The sequence below is a fragment of the Xenopus tropicalis genome, chromosome 9, assembly GCF_000004195.4.
Source record: "Xenopus tropicalis strain Nigerian chromosome 9, UCB_Xtro_10.0, whole genome shotgun sequence".
Lineage (NCBI taxonomy): Eukaryota > Metazoa > Chordata > Amphibia > Anura > Pipidae > Xenopus > Xenopus tropicalis.
In genome coordinates this window covers 5,087,958-5,104,537 of record NC_030685.2, presented here as the reverse complement: position 1 = coordinate 5,104,537, position 16,580 = coordinate 5,087,958, and the positions used below count along the sequence as shown (strand labels likewise).

Below are 16,580 nucleotides of genomic sequence, written 5' to 3'. Positions count from 1 at the left end.
CACATTCAACCGTATCCAACCACATCCAACCATATCCAACCACATCCAACCATATCCAACCACATCCAACCACATTCAACCGTATCCAACCACATCCAACCACATCCAACCATATCCAACCACATCCAACCATATCCAACCACATCCAACCACATCCAACCACATTCAACCGTATCCAACCACATCCAACCACATCCAACCATATCCAACCACATCCAACCACATCCAACCACATCCAACCACATCCACCCTGTCCCTGCAGCTGGTAGGGGGTTGTAGTTCTGTCCTATCTTCCCCCTGCCATGAGTATATGTTATATGAGGGGAACAGTATTTGTGGAGTTTTATTAATGGACTGGGTCAGTGGGAGACAGGGAGGGACAGAGGGTTGGTGGGAGAGGGACAGAGGGGTTGGTGGGAGAGGGGCAGAGGGGTTGGTGGGAGAGGGACAGAGGGGTTGGTGGGAGAGGGGCAGAGGGGTTGGTGGGAGAGGGACAGAGGGGTTGGTGGGAGAGGGGCAGAGGGGTTGGTGGGAGAGGGGCAGATAAGTCGGTGGGACATCGGTCATAGTTTCCTTATTGTCTGTGTATTTACAGGAAAGGCATTCCCTTAGTTCTGTACCTTTGTTGTTTCTGAAGAGGAATTTATATAAATGGCTGGTGGGATGGAACAAGGGACAGAGGCAGCGGGGAAAATAGAAAAGCAGCCAGAGGGAGAGATAACAGGAGTGAGTGGAAAAGAAGAAAGAAGAATAGATAACAAGGACTGGAGAGAGAGAGTCAGAGAAAGGAAACAGGGCGAGATATGAAGGTGGTGGGAAAGACAGAGAACACGAGGAGTCAGGATGAAGAAGAGGAGGAGGAGGATGGATGGGAGGAAGAGATGGGGAATGCTGGTGGGAGAGACAGAGAACATGAGGAGTCAAGATGAAGAAGAGGAGGAGGAGGATGGATGGGAGGAAGAGATGGGGAATGCTGGTGGGAGAGACAGAGAACATGAGGTGTCAAGATGAAGAAGAGGAGGAGGAGGATGGATGGGAGGAAGAGATGGGGAATGCTGGTGGGAAAGACAGAGAACACGAGGAGTCAGGATGAAGAAGAGGAGGAGGAGGATGGATGGGAGGAAGAGATGGGGAATGCTGGTGGGAGAGACAGAGAACATGAGGAGCTGGGATGAAGAAGAGGAGGAGGAGGATGGATGGGAGGAAGAGATGGGGAATGCTGGTGGGAGAGACAGAGAACATGAGGAGTCGGGATGAAGAAGAGGAGGAGGAGGATGGATGGGAGGAAGAGATGGGGAATGCTGGTGGGAGAGACAGAGAACATGAGGAGTCAAGATGAAGAAGAGGAGGAGGAGGATGGATGGGAGGAAGAGATGGGGAATGCTGGTGGGAAAGACAGAGAACACGAGGAGTCAGGATGAAGAAGAGGAGGAGGAGGATGGATGGGAGGAAGAGATGGGGAATGCTGGTGGGAGAGACAGAGAACATGAGGAGTCAAGATGAAGAAGAGGAGGAGGAGGATGGATGGGAGGAAGAGATGGGGAATGCTGGTGGGAGAGACAGAGAACATGAGGAGTCAAGATGAAGAAGAGGAGGAGGAGGATGGATGGGAGGAAGAGATGGGGAATGCTGGTGGGAGAGACAGAGAACATGAGGAGTCAAGATGAAGAAGAGGAGGAGGAGGATGGATGGGAGGAAGAGATGGGGAATGCTGGTGGGAGAGACAGAGAACATGAGGAGTCAAGATGAAGAAGAGGAGGAGGAGGATGGATGGGAGGAAGAGATGGGGAATGCTGGTGGGAGAGACAGAGAACATGAGGTGTCAAGATGAAGAAGAGGAGGAGGAGGATGGATGGGAGGAAGAGATGGGGAATGCTGGTGGGAAAGACAGAGAACACGAGGAGTCAGGATGAAGAAGAGGAGGAGGAGGATGGATGGGAGGAAGAGATGGGGAATGCTGGTGGGAGAGACAGAGAACATGAGGAGCTGGGATGAAGAAGAGGAGGAGGAGGATGGATGGGAGGAAGAGATGGGGAATGCTGGTGGGAGAGACAGAGAACATGAGGAGTCGGGATGAAGAAGAGGAGGAGGAGGATGGATGGGAGGAAGAGATGGGGAATGCTGGTGGGAGAGACAGAGAACATGAGGAGTCAAGATGAAGAAGAGGAGGAGGAGGATGGATGGGAGGAAGAGATGGGGAATGCTGGTGGGAAAGACAGAGAACACGAGGAGTCAGGATGAAGAAGAGGAGGAGGAGGATGGATGGGAGGAAGAGATGGGGAATGCTGGTGGGAGAGACAGAGAACATGAGGAGTCAAGATGAAGAAGAGGAGGAGGAGGATGGATGGGAGGAAGAGATGGGGAATGCTGGTGGGAGAGACAGAGAACATGAGGAGTCAAGATGAAGAAGAGGAGGAGGAGGATGGATGGGAGGAAGAGATGGGGAATGCTGGTGGGAGAGACAGAGAACATGAGGAGTCAAGATGAAGAAGAGGAGGAGGAGGATGGATGGGAGGAAGAGATGGGGAATGCTGGTGGGAGAGACAGAGAACATGAGGAGCTGGGATGAAGAAGAGGAGGAGGAGGATGGATGGGAGGAAGAGATGGGGAATGCTGGTGGGAGAGACAGAGAACATGAGGAGTCAAGATGAAGAAGAGGAGGAGGAGGATGGATGGGAGGAAGAGATGGGGAATGCTGGTGGGAAAGACAGAGAACACGAGGAGTCAGGATGAAGAAGAGGAGGAGGAGGATGGATGGGAGGAAGAGATGGGGAATGCTGGTGGGAGAGACAGAGAACATGAGGAGCTGGGATGAAGAAGAGGAGGAGGAGGATGGATGGGAGGAAGAGATGGGGAATGCTGGTGGGAGAGACAGAGAACATGAGGAGTCAAGATGAAGAAGAGGAGGAGGAGGATGGATGGGAGGAAGAGATGGGGAATGCTGGTGGGAGAGACAGAGAACATGAGGTGTCAAGATGAAGAAGAGGAGGAGGAGGATGGATGGGAGGAAGAGATGGGGAATGCTGGTGGGAAAGACAGAGAACACGAGGAGTCAGGATGAAGAAGAGGAGGAGGAGGATGGATGGGAGGAAGAGATGGGGAATGCTGGTGGGAGAGACAGAGAACATGAGGAGCTGGGATGAAGAAGAGGAGGAGGAGGATGGATGGGAGGAAGAGATGGGGAATGCTGGTGGGAGAGACAGAGAACATGAGGAGTCGGGATGAAGAAGAGGAGGAGGAGGATGGATGGGAGGAAGAGATGGGGAATGCTGGTGGGAGAGACAGAGAACATGAGGAGTCAAGATGAAGAAGAGGAGGAGGAGGATGGATGGGAGGAAGAGATGGGGAATGCTGGTGGGAAAGACAGAGAACACGAGGAGTCAGGATGAAGAAGAGGAGGAGGAGGATGGATGGGAGGAAGAGATGGGGAATGCTGGTGGGAGAGACAGAGAACATGAGGAGTCAAGATGAAGAAGAGGAGGAGGAGGATGGATGGGAGGAAGAGATGGGGAATGCTGGTGGGAGAGACAGAGAACATGAGGAGTCAAGATGAAGAAGAGGAGGAGGAGGATGGATGGGAGGAAGAGATGGGGAATGCTGGTGGGAGAGACAGAGAACATGAGGAGTCAAGATGAAGAAGAGGAGGAGGAGGATGGATGGGAGGAAGAGATGGGGAATGCTGGTGGGAGAGACAGAGAACATGAGGAGCTGGGATGAAGAAGAGGAGGAGGAGGATGGATGGGAGGAAGAGATGGGGAATGCTGGTGGGAGAGACAGAGAACATGAGGAGTCAAGATGAAGAAGAGGAGGAGGAGGATGGATGGGAGGAAGAGATGGGGAATGCTGGTGGGAAAGACAGAGAACACGAGGAGTCAGGATGAAGAAGAGGAGGAGGAGGATGGATGGGAGGAAGAGATGGGGAATGCTGGTGGGAGAGACAGAGAACATGAGGAGCTGGGATGAAGAAGAGGAGGAGGAGGATGGATGGGAGGAAGAGATGGGGAATGCTGGTGGGAGAGACAGAGAACATGAGGAGTCGGGATGAAGAAGAGGAGGAGGAGGATGGATGGGAGGAAGAGATGGGGAATGCTGGTGGGAGAGACAGAGAACATGAGGAGTCAAGATGAAGAAGAGGAGGAGGAGGATGGATGGGAGGAAGAGATGGGGAATGCTGGTGGGAAAGACAGAGAACACGAGGAGTCAGGATGAAGAAGAGGAGGAGGAGGATGGATGGGAGGAAGAGATGGGGAATGCTGGTGGGAGAGACAGAGAACATGAGGAGTCAAGATGAAGAAGAGGAGGAGGAGGATGGATGGGAGGAAGAGATGGGGAATGCTGGTGGGAGAGACAGAGAACATGAGGAGTCAAGATGAAGAAGAGGAGGAGGAGGATGGATGGGAGGAAGAGATGGGGAATGCTGGTGGGAGAGACAGAGAACATGAGGAGTCAAGATGAAGAAGAGGAGGAGGAGGATGGATGGGAGGAAGAGATGGGGAATGCTGGTGGGAGAGACAGAGAACATGAGGAGCTGGGATGAAGAAGAGGAGGAGGAGGATGGATGGGAGGAAGAGATGGGGAATGCTGGTGGGAGAGACAGAGAACATGAGGAGTCAAGATGAAGAAGAGGAGGAGGAGGATGGATGGGAGGAAGAGATGGGGAATGCTGGTGGGAGAGACAGAGAACATGAGGAGCTGGGATGAAGAAGAGGAGGAGGAGGATGGATGGGAGGAAGAGATGGGGAATGCTGGTGGGAGAGACAGAGAACATAAGGAGCTGGGATGAAGAAGAGGAGGAGGAGGATGGATGGGAGGAAGAGATGGGGAATGCTGGTGGGAGAGACAGAGAACATGAGGAGCTGGGATGAAGAAGAGGAGGAGGAGGATGGATGGGAGGAAGAGATGGGGAATGCTGGTGGGAGAGACAGAGAACATGAGGAGCTGGGATGAAGAAGAGGAGGAGGAGGATGGATGGGAGGAAGAGATGGGGAATGCTGGTGGGAGAGACAGAGAACATAAGGAGCTGGGATGAAGAAGAGGAGGAGGAGGATGGATGGGAGGAAGAGATGGGAAATGCTGGTGGGAGAGACAGAGAACATGAGGAGCTGGGATGAAGAAGAGGAGGAGGAGGATGGATGGGAGGAAGAGATGGGGAATGCTGGTGGGAGAAAGAGACATCTAGAAGAGGAAGAGAGAGAGAGACAAAGAGGTTTGAAAGAAGAGATGCAGAGACAAAGAAGGAGAGGGGTAATTAATAGGGTATAGCAAAAGGGATATAATGGAATTGGGGCAGATCATAGTTTCTGGGCCTTCGAGTTTCACCCCCAGTAAATAATATAGTGTCCCCCCCAAGCCCCTGTCTCTCTCTCACATTATCCTGCCCATTATCCTGTGGTTGAATGTGGTTGGATACGGTTGGATGTGGTTGGATATACAGATCTCACTCTACAAGATACAGTTATGCCTATAAATAATGGAGCTGATGTTAATCTGCTCTGCCCTGGGGGGGGGGGGGGGGGGGGGCACACCTGTATGGCACATTATCCTGCCCACCTGTATGGCACCAGCTGTTTCCCAGGTAAGAAATCTCAGAGCAGCTTCCAGCAGGGCTTCCCAATGTGGCAGTTTGTGCCAAGCTGAGTTACTTATAAATCCTGTTTTTCCCAAAGTCATTCAGTCTGCAGAGATGGATAAGGGGAAATAGGGCAATGGGCAAGGCAGTGCCCCCCCGGATATATCTATAGTGTTCTATGGGGGGTTCAGCAACTGCCTGGTGCCCAGCACATAGTGGTGCCCTGTAGAGCAGCAGTTGTACGTAGGCAGGGTGAAAGCAGGTACAGTAGGGCAAGATGGAGACAGTAGGGCAAGATGGAGACAGTAGGGCAAGATGGAGACAGTAGGACAAGATGGAGACAGTAGGGCAAGATGGAGATAGTAGGACAAGATGGAGACAGTAGGACAACATGGAGACAGTAGGGCAAGATGGAGACAGTAGGGCAAGATGGAGACAGTAGGACAAGATGGAGACAGTAGGACAAGATGGAGACAGTAGGGCAAGATGGGGACAGTAGGGCAAGATGGAAACAGTAGGGCAAGATGGAGACAGTAGGGCAAGATGGAGACAGTAGGGCAAGATGGAGACAGTAGGGCAAGATGGAGACAGTAGGGCAAGATGGAGACAGTAGGACAAGATGGAGACAGTAGGACAAGATGGAGGCAGTAGGACAAGATGGAGACAGTAGGGCAAGATGGAGACAGTAGGGCAAGATGGAGACAGTAGGACAAGATGGAGACAGTAGGACAAGATGGAGGCAGTAGGGCAAGATGGAGACAGTAGGACAAGATGGAGACAGTAGGGCAAGATGGGGACAGTAGGGCAAGATGGAGACAGTAGGACAAGATGGAGACAGTAGGGCAAGATGGAGACAGTAGGGCAAGATGGAGACAGTAGGACAAGATGGAGACAGTAGGGCAAGATGGAGACAGTAGGGCAAGATGGAGACAGTAGGACAAGATGGAGACAGTAGGGCAAGATGGGGACAGTAGGGCAAGATGGAGACAGTAGGGCAAGATGGAGACAGTAGGGCAAGATGGAGACAGTAGGACAAGATGGGGACAGTAGGGCAAGATGGAGACAGTAGGGCAAGATGGAGACAGTAGGGCAAGATGGAGACAGTAGGGCAAGATGGAGACAGTAGGGCAAGATGGAGACAGTAGGACAAGATGGAGACAGTAGGACAAGATGGAGACAGTAGGACAAGATGGAGACAGTAGGGCAAGTTAATTACAAGGGTTTCGTAACGACTGTGGCTCCTATCACTGCAGCCTTTGGGGAGCCCAATATCAGCTGGGTGTCACCGGGGTCTGGGTATAATTATCCGCTGGGTTTGTATCTATTAGACCAGGGGCAGCGGCTGTAGGCAGGAGAGACCTGTCCCAACTGGATAAAAGATGGAAAATGGAAAAAAGATGGAGGACTAAAAGGCAACAGAAACACTAAACATCCAACCAGCTGGTACGGTAGGAGTTCATGCCATAACTGCAAATTCTACTGCTGTGGGAGAGAAATTCCCATAGAGGGAGGTGCTGCCACCTTGTGGCCATGTGACGCACTTCCATCCACAGTCTGTAAAGGGCTTACCTCTGTGATAGTGACTTTGTCTCCAGTCACCATGGCAACACTGCCACCTTGTGGAGAAATTGCTACACCTGATACAGGTGGGAGGGCATTGTGCAGCTGTAAGGGGACATATTGACTAAAAATTAATATTGTGCCAATGAATTGTACTCATCTAAATATAGAAGGAATGGGCTTTAAAAAGTAGTGTTTCAGGCTGATTTATTGAAAATTTCTCCCGAAACCCCACTAGCCCCGCCCATCTGTTCCACTTCCTGCTGCCTCCTTTTCCAGGCTGTGCAGGGGGGCCGGCGGCACTGTAGGATAGGAACCAATCAGCAGCTAGGCTGACCTGATAGGGAACTGAAGCCTGTCTGTGCTTGTGTGACTGCAGGGCTGTGATTGGCTCTCCCCCTCCTACTGTGCTTCTGGCAGGGACCGTTAGGACACGCCCACCCCTCATGTGAAACCCAGACAGGGACCTGAGAGGATCTATAGGGAGCTCCAATAAAGGGGCCATTGTTACAGATAGGGTTAATGTTTAGCCCAAAGGGAAACCAGCACCGGATATTATTCATAATTGCCTACAGGGTTAGGGGGTTTTCCTTTATCCAATATATAAGAAATTATTCCATATATAACCAAATGTTAAAATAAAAATGTGACCTTTCCTCCCAAATATCCCATTTAGTAGAAGCAACACAACACTCGGGATAAAGATTTAATTGCAAGCATTTGGGTGAGTTACATTGAGATGCAGGATAAGGCAATCGGAGGCGGATGCTGGGGGGCAGGAATGTATCTCAGGGGAGACTCTGCAATGTGTGTGATGTACAGCAGGGGGCGCTGACAGAAGCGCAGGGAATATATAATCATATATAAATGAATTACACAGGGAATGCCAGTCCTGCAGGCAGGGGGTGGGCTCGGCGGGATCACTTGTTGCAGTGGGTGCAGCCGCTGGAGGAGTAGTCCCAGTGGAAGCCAATGGCGTCGATGACGGACCCGGAGCTCCCGCTGAAGAAGCGCAGCACGGTGTTGGGGAAGAGGGGCGCCGCGTTGAAACTGGTTCCGTAGTCCTTCCCAAACCTGAAGTAGCGACCCTTGTTTGTGACAAACACCAGCTGGCGCATGTAGACGGAATACTTGCCCGAGACCTGGATTATGTGCTCCCCGGGGTGCAAGAAAACTTCCTCTAAATCTCCCAGGCTGCCCCCTTTATAGTCACTCCATGCCGTGCCATAGCGCGCCTGTAGCCTGCAAGCCAACATTGGCATAGGGTCAGGGCTCAGCGCCATTGGATGCCATAGACAAGATGGCGGCAGTATAGACATGGCACAGACAAGATGGCAGCAGTATAGACATGGCACAGACAAGATGGCAGCAGTATAGACATGGCACAGACAAGATGGCAGCAGTATGAACATGGCACAGACAAGATGGCAGTAGTATAGACATGGCACAGACAAGATGGCAGCAGTATAGACATGGCACAGACAAGATGGCGGCAGTATAGACATGGCACAGACAAGATGGCGGCAGTATAGACATGGCACAGACAAGATGGCGGCAGTATAGACATGGCACAGACAAGATGGCGGCAGTATAGACATGGCACAGACAAGATGGCGGCAGTATAGACATGGCACAGACAAGATGGCAGCAGTATAGACATGGCACAGACAAGATGGCAGTAGTATAGACATGGCACAGACAAGATGGCAGCAGTATAGACATGGCACAGACAAGATGGCGGCAGTATAGACATGGCACAGACAAGATGGCAGCAGTAAGGACATGGCACAGACAAGATGGCGGCAGTATAGACATGGCACAGACAAGATGGCAGCAGTATAGACATGGCACAGACAAGATGGCAGCAGTATGAACATGGCACAGACAAGATGGCGGTAGTATAGACATGGCACAGACAAGATGGCAGCAGTATAGACATGGCACAGACAAGATGGCGGCAGTATAGACATGGCACAGACAAGATGGCGGCAGTATAGACATGGCACAGACAAGATGGCGGCAGTATAGACATGGCACAGACAAGATGGCGGCACTATAGACATGGCACAGACAAGATGGCAGCAGTATAGACATGGCACAGACAAGATGGCGGCAGTATAGACATGGCACAGACAAGATGGCAGCAGTATAGACATGGCATAGACAAGATGGCGGCAGTATAGACATGGCACAGACAAGATGGCAGCAGTATAGACATGGCACAGACAAGATGGCGGCAGTATAGACATGGCACAGACAAGATGGCAGCAGTATAGACATGGCACAGACAAAGTAGTGAGGCACAGAAGCAGACGGTATCTGTATGACTTACCCCACAATGTAGTTGCGGTTCACCCGTATGCGAATAGCTGTGAGTGGCCCGTTCAGCTGGTTCCCTGAGTGGGAGAACCTCTTGCCGCCACCGCCGCCATATTCTCCAGAGTAAGACGAGCTGCGCTGCTGAGCTGGGGGAGCACAGACCCATGAGCGCCACACACAGTACAAAAGGGCACAGCGTCCCCTACATGGTATGTACCCCTGTGTACAGCGCCCCCTACTGATTAACCCTCTGCCCTCTCTATGTATGAGATGGTGGCGCTGTTCTACTGCAACCTATGGGGAAAACCGTCCTTGACCCAGACAGGTGAGACACGGTACTGCAGCCAATGACTATAAAAGCTATTATATTAATGCAATAAGAATGAACTCCTCCACTTTTTTTTTGCTCAATAAAGGAAACGTCTAAGCACATACAGTAATTACTATTATTATTATTATTACACATTTCCATTCCCGATTGTTTCTTTTAACTGGCATTGTCCCCCCGCCCTGCATTATACATTGCTCTATATAGCCTATAATATCTCTGGGGCTCCCCTTATATGATCTGGGGGGGGGGGGGTCTCACCTGCAACCAGGCAGCACACACTGAGTAGGACCCACAGCAGCATTCTGGGGGGAGAGAAAGAGAAGCATTACCCCCAGCCATGTACCTCGCTTTATCCTACTGTATATACACAGAGCATTACAAGCCATATGGGAACCCACAGAGGTAATGGGTCAGAACAAACCCCAGCAGAATTGAACCAAATACCCACATTCAATGGACCCAGCCCCAAAGGAAACTGTCTCCCCCGGTGCAGTGTCCCACCCTGACCCCCAGGTGGCGCTTCAGTGTTACCTGTTAGAAGTTCTGGCCTCTGGGACGACTGAGCGACTCGCACCCCTATTAATATGGCAGGGGGCTGGTTTATTGCCCAGAATCCTCCTTCTGAGCAAATACTAGGAGCACAGCTGTGGGGCAGGAGCAGATAAGGCAGAGCAAATGGGGTCAGGGGCAATCCCTGGCCTTATCTCTGTTTGCTTAGCCTTAATATAGAAATGAGTATCAGCTCTGCTGGCAAGAGCACAGCCCAAGGGAGTCATGTAGGGGTAGCAGTGGGTTGAAGTGCTGGGCTGCCATTAGCAATGTATGGAACTAGTGAATTTGTAGCCTACAAACATTGCTGAACTACCAGAATCCTCTAGTGGTCGCCTCCCCCTCTTGCAGAGCTAATGTCACTCGTGTCACCGGCACAGCATTCCCCATACATCTCTATGGGACTATATGAGAATATATCCCTGCCGTAAAGCGAGACAGTGCTGCTGAGTTATCACCAGAGAGGCATTAGAGAGTGTAGGGTAATAAGGGCCTGTGTCTTTGCTGGGGGCTGGGCCTACTGTGAGCGGGGGCAACAAAGTCAATGCCATTCTGCAATGAGGATCTGAATGGGGCTTGTTAGGGGTTAACATATCGTTTAAAGACAGGTCCCACTGAAAACCAAAACCCAACTTAACCCCTTGGGGACCAAGCACCAGAATAGAATCATTAACGCCAGGCAGCTGTGGAATCCCACACCTTAACAGCACCAACTGTTATAAAAAGTTGAAACTTCCATTGATATAATAGACTGTTCCCTGGCCAATAATTTTATATACAATCTCCATCTTGCCCTACTGTCTCCATCTTGCCCTACTGTCTCCATCTTGCCCTACTGTCTCCATCTTGCTCTACTGTCTCCATCTTACCCTACTGTCTCCATCTTGCCCTACTGTCTCCATCTTGCCCTACTGTCTCCATCTTACCCTACTGTCTCCATCTTGTCCTACTGTCTCCATCTTGTCCTACTGTCTCCATCTTGCCCTACTGTCTCCATCTTACCCTACTGTCTCCATCTTGTCCTACTGTCTCCATCTTGTCCTACTGTCTCCATCTTGCCCTACTGTCTCCATCTTACCCTACTGTCTCCATCTTGTCCTACTGTCTCCATCTTGTCCTACTGTCTCCATCTTGCCCTACTGTCTCCATCTTACCCTACTGTCTCCATCTTGTCCTACTGTCTCCATCTTGTCCTACTGTCTCCATCTTGCCCTACTGTCTCCATCTTGCCCTACTGTCTCCATCTTGTCCTACTGTCTCCATCTTGCCCTACTGTCTCCATCTTGTCCTACTGTCTCCATCTTGTCCTACTGTCTCCATCTTGTCCTACTGTCTCCATCTTACCCTACTGTCTCCATCTTGTCCTACTGTCTCCATCTTGTCCTACTGTCTCCATCTTGTCCTACTGTCTCCATCTTGCCCTACTGTCTCCATCTTGTCCTACTGTCTCCATCTTGTCCTACTGTCTCCATCTTGTCCTACTGTCTCCATCTTGCCCTACTGTCTCCATCTTGCCCTACTGTCTCCATCTTGTCCTACTGTCTCCATCTTGTCCTACTGTCTCCATCTTGTCCTACTGTCTCCATCTTGTCCTACTGTCTCCATCTTGCCCTACTGTCTCCATCTTGCCCTACTGTCTCCATCTTGTCCTACTGTCTCCATCTTGCCCTACTGTCTCCATCTTGTCCTACTGTCTCCATCTTGCTGCACTTTGCTGACCCCACACACACAGTAATGCATTCATTTCTGCATGTCTGCAGAACCCCAAATCACATGAGACACCCTGATAAAAGAGCAAGGGGAGATCTGTGCATAATGCAGATCTGGTCAATGTGGTGTGTAGCTAATATAAATAACCACAAATGTACACAGCATGGGGCAAGCCTGGGACACACACTGGCCAATCCCCTGTGACTCACAAACACACACAGCTGTGTAACAGGAGATGCCACCCAGAGATTAGTGCCGCAGCCGCCAGCTGTGCCTGACAGTGAGGGGGGAGTAAGAGGGTGGCACCTCATGTATGGGGAAAGCTAAAGCTATAGTTCCAGGGGTACCCAGGGCACAAATAAGCACTCACCCCAAATCCCCCCCTAACTGGCCTTCAGGCTGGGCCCCCTTAGCCCATAACAAGGTTACAGATATATAGAAACATTGGGGTAACAGTCACCCCGCTATAGTTCCAGGGCACAAATAAGCACTCACCCCAAATCCCCCCTAACTGGCCTTCAGGCTGGGCCCCCTTAGCCCATAACAAGGTTACAGATATATAGCAACATTGGGGTAACAGTCACCCTGCTATAGTTCCAGGGGTACCCAGGGCACAAATAAGCACTCACCCCAAATCCCCCCCTAACTGGCCTTCAGGCTGGGCCCCCTTAGCCCATAACAAGGTTACAGATATATAGAAACATTGGGGTAACAGTCACCCTGCTATAGTTCCAGGGGTACCCAGGGCACAAATAAGCACTCACCCCAAATCCCCCCTAACTGGCCTTCAGGCTGGGCCCCCTTAGCCCATAACAAGGTTACAGATATATAGCAACATTGGGGTAACAGTCACCCTGCTATAGTTCCAGGGGTACCCAGGGCACAAATAAGCACTCACCCCAAATCCCCCCCTAACTGGCCTTCAGGCTGGGCCCCCTTAGCCCATAACAAGGTTACAGATATATAGAAACATTGGGGTAACAGTCACCCCGCTATAGTTCCAGGGGTACCCAGGGCACAAATAAGCACGCACCCCAAATCCCCCCTAACTGGCCTTCAGGCTGGGCCCCCTTAGCCCATAACAAGGTTACAGATATATAGAAACATTGGGGTAACAGTCACCCCGCTATAGTTCCAGGGGTACCCAGGGCACAAATAAGCACTCACCCCAAATCCCCCCCTAACTGGCCTTCAGGCTGGGCCCCCTTAGCCCATAACAAGGTTACAGATATATAGAAACATTGGGGTAACAGTCACCCCGCTATAGTTCAAGGGGTACCCAGGGCACAAATAAGCACTCACCCCAAATCCCCCCCTAACTGGCCTTCAGGCTGGGCCCCCTTAGCCCATAACAAGGTTACAGATATATAGACACATTGGGGTAACAGTCACCCCGCTATAGTTCCAGGGGTACCCAGGGCACAAATAAGCACTCACCCCAAATCCCCCCCTAACTGGCCTTCAGGCTGGGCCCCCTTAGCCCATAACAAGGTTACAGATATATAGAAACATTGGGGTAACAGTCACCCCGCTATAGTTCCAGGGGTACCCAGGGCACAAATAAGCACTCACCCCAAATCCCCCCCTAACTGGCCTTCAGGCTGGGCCCCCTTAGCATTAGAAGATGAAAAGCACTGAGAAGGGGTAACCTTGGGGTGTCCAGAGAAACATGAATGGGGCTTGCAGGGAGTGGGAGGGGCTTGGGTGGATTGTGGGAGGGGCTTGGTGGATTGTGGGCGGGGTTTGACATGATAGGACATGGTCTCAGTGGATCCAGGGCTGCTACACAGCAAACAAACTGCCTGAATGAGCGCCCTGACCCATCAGACGTAGCACCCTTACACCCACAATGATATGAGCCATAGATAATCCCATAATTATATTCTCCTTCCTCTGCCCCCTCCCTCTAGGTTCTGTATTTATTCTTACGGGACATGGCCCTATGGTAGCAATATAATAATTATTAGTTTGGTACACATGGGGGGTGGGGGGATCCTCTCTCTCCTACCTGTGTAATTAATTGCACGCTAATGAGCACATATTAACCCCTCTATAAACATTATCTTATGTGCATAGAACGTTATCATTGTTAGGATACTATAGGGATAATATAGGTTGGTAATGGGAGGATCCCACAGATTAGCGCTGTACCTGCAAGCTGTCTGCCTGTTTGTCTTAGATCATTGGCCGAGGCTAAGGGCCGGGAAGGGACATTGGGTCATTCTGTGGCTGATTTGTACCTGGGACCTACCTTATCCCTGTATCCCCCCTCCCAGATGATTAACCAGGGGGTCCCAGTGTTGGATTATGGGTATATTCAATATACTGTATATCATGTTGTGCACAGTTTGGGTGGCGGAGCCCATAAAGCAATGGTTCTGTTGCACAGCGGTACTGGGAGACACTTGGGCCCAGAATCAGGACTCCCACAGTGAAGGCTTTGCACTCACTCACTCATGTTCTCCTTTGTATTTATACATTGGGCCTCAGTGTAGCCCAGGGAACTCCTGAAACCCCCAGCCCCGGGCAAACCTACTGTCTCTTCTGGGACTCCCTCTCTCTCGCTTCCCAGGTAAGGGGGTCACATTAGCACCCAAAGAAATACTCATCTTTATAGTAGTGAATACATTCTCCTTTCTGTTGCACTTATTATAAGGAAACCTGTGCACATACAGTGTGTTTATACCATCGGAATATGATCTATGAATGAATGAAAACATCATTATGTTATTAATATGATAAGATGAGGGCTGTACAGCTGTATTTTCTGTAATGCGCTGCTGCCACCTAGTGTACAGTGGAAACATTATCCGTCAGGTTGGGCCCTGGGTAGGAGAGAGATGAGGATTGCTGGGAGCTTATTTGTTCAAGGGGCAGAATGTTGTTTTTATCTGCAATGTATGAGCAGCCACAGAAAGCTATTATTATCTTTATATAGCACCAACATAATCTGCAGGGTTGTACAGACATTATACATCCCATCAGCGACTGCCCTAGTGAGCTTACAATCTGAGGTCCCAATGCAGGGGAGCCGGCAGCACTCAGTACACTGCACTGTAGGATAGGAACCAATCAGCAGCTAGGCTGACCTGATAGGGAACTGAAGCCTGTCTGCGCTTGTGTGACTGCAGGGCTGTGATTGGCTCTCCCTCTCCTACTGTGCTTCTGGCAGGGACCGTTAGGACACGCCCACCCCTCATGTGAAACCCAGACAGGGACCTGAGAGGATCTATAGGGAGCTCCAATAAAGGGGCCATTGTTACAGATAGGGTTAATGTTTAGCCCAAAGGGAAACCAGCATAAAAACATTGCTATTCTACAATATATCAGAAAAAGTCTTTGTTTGACATAAACTGTATATTTCTGCGCTTTACTGTATTCGTTTCTCATATCTAACTTTTCCTGCTGGGCTCCTGCTGTTTTTTCTCCTTTTCTTTATGGCCTGAAGGAACATGCCTCCCTCCTCCTGCTAAACAGAATATTTGCTTATTTATGTTTTTGCCTCACTCGTCGCACACAGCAGAGAGCTCTCTCACACCAGGGTCAGACAGGGCCGCCATCAGGGGGGCACAGGGGGTACGATCGTCCCGGGCCCGGGGTTTTTAACTTTAAAGGGGGCCCGGCCGGTCCTTAGCTCGGGCCCCATTTAATCAAGTCCGGGCCCTGCCCTTTCTGGCGTGCTCCACTTTGTCCCGTGGCTCCCTGCTACTTCTGTGCTTTTATATGGTTGTGCCTGTGCGTACTGACGTCACACACACGGGACGCAACCTTATAAAAGCGCAGAAGTAGCAGGGAGCCGCGGGACATAGCGGAGGACACCACGGGAGCGGAAGAAAGCAGGAGGCCGCTGGGGTGAGCTGGAGGATGCTTGAGAACCCGGAGGACGCTTGGGGACCCTGAAGGATGCTTGGGGGGGAGGGGAGGGAAGGGGGGAGCTGGAGGATGCTTGGGGACCCGGAGGACGCTTGGGGACCCTGAAGGATGCTTGGGGGGAAAGGAAGGGGGGAGCTGGAGGACGCTTGGGGGGGAGGGAAGGGGGGAGCTGGAGGACGTTTGGGGGCCCTGAAGGACGCTTGGGAGGGGGCCTTGGGGGAAGCAGGAGGATGCTGTGGGTGCCCTGGGGGGAAGCAGGAGAATGCTGGGGGTGCCCTGGGGGAAGCAGGAGGATGCTGGGGGCCCTGGGGGGAGCAGGAGGATGCTTGGGGGGGCCCTGGGGGAAGCAGGAGGACCACCAATGTTTTGGGGGGCCCTGGGCTGGCTAGCAATGTTTTAGGGGGTACCTGCCCTGGCACCAATGCAAAACATATCCCCTGGCCACCAATGTTTTAGGGGGGCCCTGGCTACCAAAGTTTTAGGGGGCCCTGGCTACCAAAGTCTGTATGTCCTTTGTATTGATAGGAGGGGCCATTGGGGGTGTGGGAGGAGGGGGGGCCCAGAAAATGTTGTTGTGAGGGGCCCCGTGATTTCTGATGGCGGCCCTGGGGCCAGGGGGGCACCAGGAAAAACCCCAGTGGGCCTCGCCCACCCAGACCTGGGCCCTGT

The 16,580-nt window shown here is 51.5% G+C and overlaps 1 protein-coding gene across 1 annotated transcript; it reads right to left on the bottom strand.

The window, feature by feature from the left end:
• Positions 1 to 7,821: 7,821 nt before the first annotated feature.
• Positions 7,822 to 10,341, bottom strand: LOC101731570 (zymogen granule membrane protein 16-like). The gene is made up of 4 exons (XM_031893089.1): positions 10,311 to 10,341; positions 10,038 to 10,081; positions 9,462 to 9,594; positions 7,822 to 8,371 (listed from the first exon to the last, which is right to left on the bottom strand). The coding sequence occupies exons 2-4, from the start codon at positions 10,078 to 10,080 to the stop codon at positions 8,050 to 8,052; spliced, it is 498 nt and encodes a 165-aa protein (XP_031748949.1). The 5' UTR covers position 10,081; positions 10,311 to 10,341; the 3' UTR covers positions 7,822 to 8,049.
• Positions 10,342 to 16,580: the final 6,239 nt, after the last annotated feature.